The sequence below is a fragment of the Eumetopias jubatus genome, unplaced genomic scaffold (assembly GCF_037043125.1).
Source record: "Eumetopias jubatus isolate StellerSeaLion01/CBP00866 unplaced genomic scaffold, mEumJub1_p1.0 scaffold_17, whole genome shotgun sequence".
Classification (NCBI taxonomy): domain Eukaryota; kingdom Metazoa; phylum Chordata; class Mammalia; order Carnivora; family Otariidae; genus Eumetopias; species Eumetopias jubatus.
Window position 1 is genome coordinate 36,272,076 of NW_028274823.1, and position 10,471 is coordinate 36,282,546.

General features: G+C 42.5%; 1 protein-coding gene across 1 annotated transcript in view; it reads right to left on the bottom strand.

Moving 5' to 3' along the window:
- TNKS2 (tankyrase 2) overlaps positions 1-9,953 on the bottom strand; it is a 70,558-nt gene extending 60,605 nt beyond the window's left edge. Inside the window, exon 1 of the mRNA XM_028098608.2 lies at positions 9,518-9,953. Within this exon, the coding sequence (XP_027954409.1) occupies positions 9,518-9,716 (199 nt within the window). The 5' untranslated portion in view covers positions 9,717-9,953. The remainder of the gene's footprint in view (positions 1-9,517) is intronic.
- Between the last annotated feature and the right edge of the window lie 518 nt (positions 9,954-10,471).

Sequence of the window (10,471 nt, forward strand, 5' to 3'; positions counted from 1 at the left end):
CAAAGACTTGAAAGACAGGGAGTTAGCCTAATTGCCAACAGTATGGCCAGAGTGACTGGAGCTGAGTGAGAAAGCAGCAGCAAAGTAGGAGATGAGGTCAGAAGTAATGAGGGCCAGATATATAGGCTCGAGGACCACTCTAAGAATCTGGTGGCAACTGTCAGGATAACAGGGCAGATTCTGGATACTCTGAAGGCAGAGCCAGCATAGTTTCTCATGGATTGGATGTGCGGTGAGAGTAGGGGTGAAAAGGTGAGAGTGAGAGATGGATGACATTTAATGGAGGACACTGAAGTTTTTCGACTGAGAGATAAAAGGGTGGAGCTGGCATCAACTTATATGGGAAGGCTGAAGACAAAATAGGTTTGTGGCAGAAGAGGAAGAGTTCAAGTCTTGGGCAGTCCTATCTCCCTGAGGCCATCTTGCCTCCTCCACCCAATTTCTAAATGTCAGCATTCTTCCAGACTCAGTTCTCTATCCGTTTTTCCCTTCTTAGATGATCTCATCTACTCCTATAGCATTAAGTACCATTTAGATACACAACCTCCAAATTTAAATCTCCAGTCTAGCTAGACTCTTCACCTGAATTCCAGACAGTTTACTGGACATATCTCCACCTGGATATTTCAAAGGCATCTCAAATTCAACATATTCCCAAACTTCTCTTCATTTCCAATGACCCTTGCTCAGACCCAACCACTATTGTCTCCAGCCTGAACTATTTCAATAGTCTAATTGGGCCTCTCCACTTCTGTTCCCAGTGACCTTTAAAAAACAATCATCATGGATAGGGCGCCTGGCTGGCTCAGTCGGTTAAGCGGCTGCCTTCGGCTCAGGTCATGATCCCAGAGCCCTGGCATCGAGCCCCACGTCGGGCTCCCTGCTCAGTGGAGAGCCTGCTTCTCCGTCTCCCTCTGCTTGGCTCTCTGCCTACTTGTGCTCTCTCTCTGTCAAATAAATGAATAAAATCTTAAAAAAAAAAAACACAAAAAAAACCAATCATCATGGAGTGCCCAGGTGGCTCAGTTAGTTAAGACTCCGACTTTTGATCTCAGCTCGGGTCTTGATCTCGGGGTCGTGAGTTCAGGCCCCAGGTTGGGCCCCACGCTGGGAATGGAGCCTACATAAAAAACAAAAAACCAAAAAAAAAAAAAAAAAACCCCCCACCAAAAAAACAAATAAACAATCATTATTAAGTTATTTAAATTATTTAAACCATGATACAATATGTACCAGTATTATATATTATCAATGATATAATTTTTTTTTAAACATTTTCTTTATTTGACACAGAGAGAGAGCAAGAGAGGGAACATAAGCAGGGGAAGTGGGAGAGGGAGAAGCAGGCTCCCCGCTGAGCAGGGAGCCCGATGAGGGGCTCGATCCCAGGACCCCAGGATCATGACCTCAGCTGAATGCAAACGCTTAATGACTGAGCCACCCAGGCGCCCCAGTGATATAATATTTCTTTAAAATAGTTCCCTGGCTTCCCAGTACTGCTCACAGAATAGAATTCAATCACTCTACTGTGTCCTACAAGGCATGCTGCATGAACTAGCTCTTACCTACTTCTCTAACTTCATTTCATGCCACTCTTCAGTTTCCAAGCTGTGACTCAGCTTTCTTTCAGCTTATCAAGTATGCCAACATTACTTCAGGGACTTGGTACATACTGCCCTTCTGCTTGGGCTGTTCCTCCGTTCTTCTCTGCACTTCTCACTACTCACTGTAGTCAACCCTCACTATTCATTCCTTCTACTTATTGTTTAATCCGTTTAAATGTCTCCACTTTAAGGAGACCATCCTTGACCATCCTCCAAGCAGTCCATTCTACCCACCTGTATTACTTCCTATCTTAACGTTCTGTTTACTTGGTCTCCCCCTCTTCTCCACTAGAATGCAAGCTGCAGAAAAATGGAGATTTTTGTCTTTGTTGTTCACAGCAATGTGCACTGGTATTTACTAAAATGTGAATTTACTATTTACTTATCTCCTGGACTCTTAAGTTCCATAAAAGGCAGGAACCAGTCTCTCTTAATTTATCATTACTGTCCCAGTGTCCTTCATACTGTGTGGCACACAGCAATTTATTGATATTTGCTGAGTTAATACATGAGAAAAGGAGACTGCGAAGTAAAATTAAGAAAGAATGACATTGCAGAAGCCAAGAAGGAAAAGGTTAAGGAGGAAAAAGCCCAATCTCTTGCCACTATGCTCTGACTTGAGTCTTCCCTTATCTCTGCCTGGTCATCATTGATCTTACTGTCCTCTCCAAGTAAGTCATCCACAGTTGCCCCAATTAATGGTTCTGCTACCCCAGCCATTCAGTACCCACATGGACGAAGAAATACTTTTGGAAAAGAATTCTTGATCTGGAGAGTAAGAGAAAAGTAATCAGAATAAAGAAAAATTAGTAAAAGTACCCCTTCTTTTGGAAAGTTACTCGATGTGCTGAAGAACCTTTAGAAGGATCACTATTTTTCAGTGGTAATCAACACATCTGAAGTAATCAAAATGGAGACTCACAGGCTAACTTCTCAAAAAAGGTGAGGTGGGCACAGAAATAACTTTAGTTGAACATGTGGTTGTTGCAACAGATAGTGTCAATTAGGAAGATACCTGTTCTGAATGATTGGTGATCTAGCTGAAGACAGGTCAAGTAGTAGCCTTTTTTTTTTTTTTTAAAGATTTTATTTATTTGAGAGAGAGAGAGAGAGAGAGAGAGAGAGAGAGAGAGAGAGAGAGAGAGAGAGAAGCAGGACCCTGGGATCATGACCGAGCCGAAGGCTGACACTTAATCGACTGAGCCACCCCGGTGCCCAGAAGTAGCCTTTTGTTAAAATATCATTTGGGAAGAGAAGAGGGTTGCTTAAAACCAGAGTTAAAGAGACTCAATACTGACATGTATGAAAGAATACTAAAACTGAAGTTTTAGCTGGGGAGAAGATATGGGTGGAAAGGGTCAAGTTATTATAGCTACATAGTTACCAACAGTCCCAAGACACAGATGACTAATTCAATAGCTTTGTATCAACATGATTCCCTAGTCATTAAGATCACTGAAACCTGTCTGGAGACTGACAGCAGAAACCAGAACCTTTTTATTTTTTAAAAATTATTTTTTATTTGTTTTAAAGATCTGAGAGAGAGAGGGAGAGAATGGGGGGGGTGTGGAGGGAGAGGGAGAAGCAGACTCCCCGCTGAGCAGGGAGCCCGATTCCAGGACCCCGAGATCATGATCTGAGGCAAAGACAGACTGAGCCACCCAGGCGCCCTCAAAATCAGCACGTTTTTAAAGTTGCATTGTAAGGACTACAATATGTGAGTGGAGGTCATGTTGCTATCCTGAAAGAGTAAATGAAGAGTTGGAGCTTTTGAAGGTCTGAAGCCACTTCTTGGCATGAAAAAAAATTATTTAGAGGGGATCAGTAAGTAGCTATTTCAAATTTTAAAATCTTTTATTTTTAGGAGTTTGGCAAAACCTTTAGATTTTTTTTTAAAAGATTTTGTTTATTTGAGAGAGAGTGAGAGAGCACTAGCAGGACAGACAGAGAGGGAGAAGGAGACTCCCTGCTAAGCAGGGAGCCCGATGCAGGGCTCGATCTCAGGACCGTGAGATCATGACCTGAGCAGAAGGCAGACACTTAACCAACCGAGCCACCCACGCGCCCAAAACCTTTAGATTTAAGATGCTTCTCAAGCTCTGAGGGCTAATCCTTGATGAAATCCTCATTCTTATGGGCTCAAGAACAGCTCAGTCTTCTGGTAAGTACTCTAAAAAATTAAAAAAAAAAAAAAGAAAGGAAAAAAAAAAGCAGGATATATTCCAATCATGGCCAGGTAAAACATGAGAAGGCATATCCTTAGAGTTAATGCCAATCTCCAAATCCTAAGGATCTCTTTACAAAGGTATCAGAAGCCTAAAGTTAGTAGTCATGGCTGCTCAGGTACACTGCTCAGGTACACTCTATTTTATAATTATGGAACAGGACTCATCTTCAAATACTGCTCCACATTTGAAAATACTGATGAAATCATATATTGAGTTTGAATTCACTAAAAAGCACCGGCAGGAAAACAAAACAGGCTTATTTGGAAAGTAAATTTGCTGATCAATAAACTGTGTCACTTAATGGTAGGTATTATGTCCTATTCATTTCTGTTCACTGGCCAAGGCCAGTACCTGGCATATAGCAGGACTTGATAAACATTTGTTTAGTACACTGTCTAATACTTTGTTGTAAGAGTAAGCAAATGACCCTCACAAGAGAATATGCAGTTGATGATTTGTGATCATTAAGGAGTCTATTCAATTTTTTTCTTGTCAAATTTCACTACTATCTTGGTGTCATCAGTTTTAGGACTATTGCCAACCATGACTATTGTTAACAACATCTTATTTTGCTACTATACTAAAACATGATTTAATCTGAATGGCTTCCAAAGAGCAGTGGAAGTCACAACAGGAAAAACAATTTAGACTCTTAGGAAGTTTCACCAAGGGCCACCACCTCCCCTTTTTTTACAGTCCAAATGTGGGATGGGCTATTGATATAACCCGTCCAATATGAAATGATATTGATGTCCAGGCTGGGCTGTCACACAAGGTTTTGTCAGAAGGAAAAGCTCAGAAACAGAAAACGTCAACAAACACCATGAGACAGAGAAGGCTCTTGTGGTCTGGAAGTTGGGAATGTATAATCAAGAAGCCTTCAGCTTTGACTTAGACAGCCAGGACTCTTACCAGATTTTTCTGAAGGATGCCATTTTAAACCTCTCACTTACTATTAACTTTAGTTTACCAAGATCCAGAAAAGGTATTTTCCATACATATTTCTTTAGAATGAGGAATACAAGGAACAAGGTTTTGCTCAGCTCAACCTGGGATACACCACCTCTCTGGTCAGACTAGGAGAAACCTGGAAAAGAATGCCATAGCCTCTGGGTTGTTCAAATCCTGACAATTTGAATGGGGGAGTACTGAAACAGATACTCCAAACTAGTTATTACTGAAGTCAATCTCTAAGTCCAACAAGATCTGAAGAAAGAGGTATAGCTCAAGTCTTGGTAATATACTGGGAGATCTGGCAAGTCAAGAAAGATTCTGAATTCTTTGGTCTTTACTTGATATTGCGGTTTTTTACTGATGTGGGATTTAATCATTTCCCACAACAAAAACAAATCCTGGAAACAATCTATAATTCTAGTCCTAGGTAAGGAATATGCGTCCATTTTGTGCATCTCCTATAATTATGGCTTTGGCCTATAGCCAAAAGTAGGAAATGTTATTGAGATGTTTTTGGAGGTCTTCAACAGCACCATTTTGGGAAAGGATATGAATGGCAATCACAAAGGCTATTATATCTTCAGTAGCTGACTTGCTAGAACATTCAATTGGGGTAAACATTCCACTTATACCAGTCCAGATTCTGACCATTTGGTCCAACTGCCCACTCTTTCTACATCTCCGAAAGATGCCAATGTTCCAACCACTGTTTGGACACTTCCAGCCAATTCCACAGTTGAACAGATTATTAAAGGCAGTCTGACTCCTTGTAACCTTTCACCTACTGGTGCTGGTTTTGATTGCCCAAGCCACACAACTCATATCCAATATCCACTTCACTTTTCTACTTGTCTTTTACACACGTTATGACAGTCGCATTGTCTAATCGTAGTCTTCTTTCATCTCTAAAGTGACTCTAGTTTTCTATCTGTTCCTTTTATAATACATTCCAGATGCTCTAATTCTACTTCCCTCCTCTGAATAAAAAACAAAACCAGGGGCGCCTGGGTGGCCCAGCTGGTTGGGCGGCTGGACTCTTCATTTCAGTGCAGGGTCATGAGATCAAGCCCTGCACCCAGTGGGGAGTCTGCTTGAGATTCTCTCTCTCTCCCCCTCTGCCCCTCCCCTCTGCTAGCATGCTTTCCATCTCCCTCTCAAATAATCTTTAAAACAAAAACAAAAAAAGACACCAACCCCTCCAAAACCCTTTTACATGCAATTCACACAAATCTGAATATAATAGCTGAAATTCAGTTTTAGTCCAATGTAGATATGGGTAGCATATAAATACAAAACAAGTGTTACCTTGTTTAGCCAGAACAATACAATACAAGCTCTTTTCAACTCGTCATCGTCTAATAACATATAAATATGTACCTCATCTCTTTCCATCATCTCTACATGTGAATTCCTTAAACCTAATAAATGTTTTACATATTTCTCACTGAATGATACCTCTCTGCACACCCCAAAGACCGAAGTCATGGAATTCTATCACCACCCCCAACCCCATTCTAAGATTCTAGAGAACGCTATGTATTTCTTTCTTTGGCTATGACAGACAACATGACTTTCTCCCAAAGTTTTTGTCTCTCTTTCTTTATTTTTCAGAAATAAATTCAGAGAACCAATCTCCTTTACTGAAATCTGCTGTTTTCTAGGGGATTATACTGTCAAGAATTTCAGATGCTATTGCTTTTGGCAAAATTAGACTTGCAGCCTCCCTATCCATCAACTTGCCTCTACAAGTTTTGTGATGCATTACAAAAAAAAAATCATTCATATCCTGTGTATGGTGGGGGACTGAAGAGGAAACAATTTTTCTCATAAGAAATGGCTTCTGAAGGGGCGCCTGGGTGGCTCAGTCCGTTAAGTGTCCAACTCTTGATTTTGGCTCAGGTCATGATCTCAGGATCACGAGATTGAGCCCCACATCGGGATCCAAGCTCAGGGAAGAGTCTGCTTGAGATTCTTTCTCTCCCTCTCCCTCTGCCGCCCCCCACCCTGAGCTCTCTCTCTCTAAAATAAATAAATAAATCTTTAAAAAAAACCCAAACCAAATGGCTTCTTAAATCATATTTATCTAGAAGAAATGCCATCTAGTTTAAGAGTAAAAAGCACCCACTAGAAAAAAAGTTCCTATTAATGTCGATTATTTTTCATTAACAGAAAAACTTAACTCCTTGGGAGTTAACTACTGGGAGCAAGTGCCTGTTCTTCTTTTTTTTTAAAAGATTTTATTTATTTGACAGAGAGAGAGAGACAGCGAGAGAGGGAACACAGGCAGGGGGAGTGTAAGAGGGAGAAGCAGGATTCCCGCTGAGCAGCAAGGTCGATCCCAGAACCCTGGGATCATGACCTGAGCCGAAGGCAGACACTTAGCAGACACTTAACGACTAAGCCACCCAGGTGCCCCTTCTTTTAATTTAACTCAATATTTTAGATCAGAAGACAAACCAAATTTTTCCTAAACTGTTCTATCATGATTCATTTCCTTAGTCTTCACAGATCTCATTCCTATTCCTTGGAAATCAAAACAGAAAAACAAAAATGTGTCCAGTTCCCCATAAAACCGCCAAACTTTAATTGGTTAAAAAAAAAAAAAGAATTTCCCTCCACAGCTTACCCTACAATGTACAAACACCAGGAACTGCTTCATCAAGCAGTTCCAGTCCCAACACCTACACTGAACTTCCAATGGCATGTTTATATGCACACCAACATGAGTGACAGCTGTCTACAAGAAATTATAAAATGTATTTTCCACATATAAGAGAAAATGCAGCTGGATACATTTATTTAAAAATTAAAACAGGTTCTCTCATTAATTAATAACAGATTGAATTTATTCAATCTAATTGAATAATCTAAATCTAAAATCTAATCTAAAAAAGCTAATTTTTTAAAAAGTTTCTTATATGCCTGGGTTTAAATGCAGGGCTTTTAATGCTCTGGTTTAATGTACACCATTAGCAACTTTTATTTTCTTACTCTCCTTTTACACCTTAAATTCTTAGTTGTATAACCTGTACCAGATAATTTGGATAAACAGTGAGACAGGTTGGTTCCCAAAACAAATTTTCCATTTCAGTCAGAGCCACATGAAATCTTTGTAAAAAACTACTCTGAAATGCTGGGAAAGAACGGAGGGTGGGATGGTGGAGGAGGAACAGGTCAGGAAGAAGCTAATCCCATAACCTCTAAATATTACTATTTTCAGATATGAACTCATTAATACACCAAATTCTTGAAAGGTAGCAACTAAGATCTTGCTTGGCTATTTTTATCCCACAGATCAAGTGAACAGAATCTAAGTAACACTACCCTTTGGATTACTTATCAGCTGGTTATGACAATTTGCCAAATTGGTCGTTTAAATGTTGACTACATGGCCAACAGGACAATCCAAATTAGCTGACAAAAGATAGCACTGATCACTAAAATTTTAGGCAAAATGGCAAACTGGTGAGATCTGACTTCAGTGTTTTTCTCCTTTCCCTTTCTGCTGCCCACAGGCTGTTTCTAGTTCACCCATCAAACCTTCCTCTTAAAAAGGCTCCCCAAATAGGAACCCAACAAAGTTGGAACTGATAAAGAAAGCATACCTTCTAGTAGGATTTAGATTTTAAAACAGGGACAAGTTAAAGCAAACAAATCAAGTAAAGGCAATGCCTGTGAACATGGAAATTTTTCTTACACTCTCTGCTCATCATGCCTACTCCAAAAGGAGGGAACGTTTTAAAATGTATCCTTCTGCTTTTTCAAAAAATTACTTTAAACAATCATGTAATACAAAATAAAAAACCATGATTATCATTAAGTATGAGAACCTACTCCCATTTTCAATCATGCATAGCTCACCTGAGAATACAGTCATGATCTTTTCTCCAAGTGAAAGGTATAAATGCTTTATGGAAATAAACTGAGTATTTCATCCCTAGTTCTTTTAAATTCTTCAATTAAACTAAAAACCTTTATATCATAAAGTCAACCTAGTAAATATTAAAGGAAATGTAATTCAAACGATCTCTCAGAATGAGGTGAGGTTCGTCCCAATTTCAATTCTAGATCCAACCTGAAGTACCTCCACCATCTTTTCCTCTCATCCTACCACTTTCCACCCAACTTGTGTGTATGTGGCAGCCACGACCTGCCCCCACCCACCCTAAGTCAGATCTCAGTTTACCCAAACTTGACTATTTCCAGTTCTAGCCTCTCCAGAAACTTGCTAATAATGACTGACTCCCCTGATAAACCCATTAACACTAATGTGTCAATGGCTAATTAACCTACTCCTCCTAAATTACATCCTTGTATTTTACAAAGGCCTTTAAGACCTTAACCCAAAGGATTGATAAAGTTATAGTGGAACTTGCAAGAACGATAAATTTTGGAGATAACTGGCCTTTCAAACCACAAGGTCTACTGCGTCCCCTACCCTTTCTTGTGTATGGAAGGCTCTTGGAGTAGCAAGACCGGAAGTTGGTATAGGTATTGTTGATACAAAACAAAGCAAAAAAAAAAAAAAAAAAAATCCAGTGAGTGGGGCACGCTCGCCCCCTAGCCCCATGTTCTCGCCTCGGTCCCAATCGATGAGAACGAGACGACCAGCACCGGAGTCCTAGGGGGAACAGCTGGGGGCAGAGGAGCACAGTGTTTGGTTTCAGGCCTGGGAGCCAGGGTGGGCAGGTGGGGTGTAGGGCGAGGCGAGGCGACGTCGGTCCCACTTACCTGCGGCAAAGTGGAGCGGGGTGGATTTCCTGCCTGCCGTGTCGCGGCTGTTCACTTTCTCGGGGGTCACTAGCCTCTTGACCCGCTCCACGTCCCCGTTGCGGCACGCCTCGAACAGCTCGCGGGCGGCTGGCTCCACGGCCTCGGCCGCCGCACCCGCGCAGGCCGCGCCCCCGCCGGCGCAGCGGCGGCCCGACATGATCCTGGCCGCCGCCGCCGCCAGCAGCAGCGCCAGCAACGGCAGCAGGAGCCCCGGCCCTGCGAGCAAGAGGGCGAGGCCCCCCGGAGGAGACGCGCTCAGGGCCCGGGCCGCTGGGCTCCCTGCTGTCACCGGGGTCGGCGCAGTCCCATGGCCGCGCCGCCGCGCGCCCCTCGCTCGGCCCCGCGACCCCGGGCTGCCCCTCCGCGGCGGAGGCAGCGCGAACCCGCCGTTCCGGCCCCAAAGCGACGCGGCGGCGGAAGCAGGCGAGACCCCTCCTGCCAGCTCCGCTGAGCCCTGGGAGGGCACGTGACGTGGTTGGTGCGGCGCGTGCGCAGTGGGGGGAGACCGGCCCGGCAGGTTTCGGCAAGCGGGGCCGTGCGGAGGGGCTTGTGGGAAATGCGAGGCGAAAACCTTTGGCCGCGGGAGGAGAGGGGCTTCGTCCCACCGCCATCTTTGCAGTGGGTTTTGCTGAAGTCGAATGGTTTTGGTTTGTGTTTTTTAAGGCATGGATTTCCTGAGATGAATTTCCTTATTGTTATTACACTGAAAAGAGCCCTTTGAAAGTTCCCCCCCAATCTTGCATATTATTTTGGAATTCTTAGTGTGGAAATTTTCCATTTTTCAGCTTTCACAATCCCTGAGGGATTTCTTTTCCGTTTTCTTTACTGTCTCTTCCCTTCCCCTGCAACTGCTATTCTGTTGTTTCTTGTGAGTCACATCTCAAAAACAAATGAATTTCTTTCCACTTAATG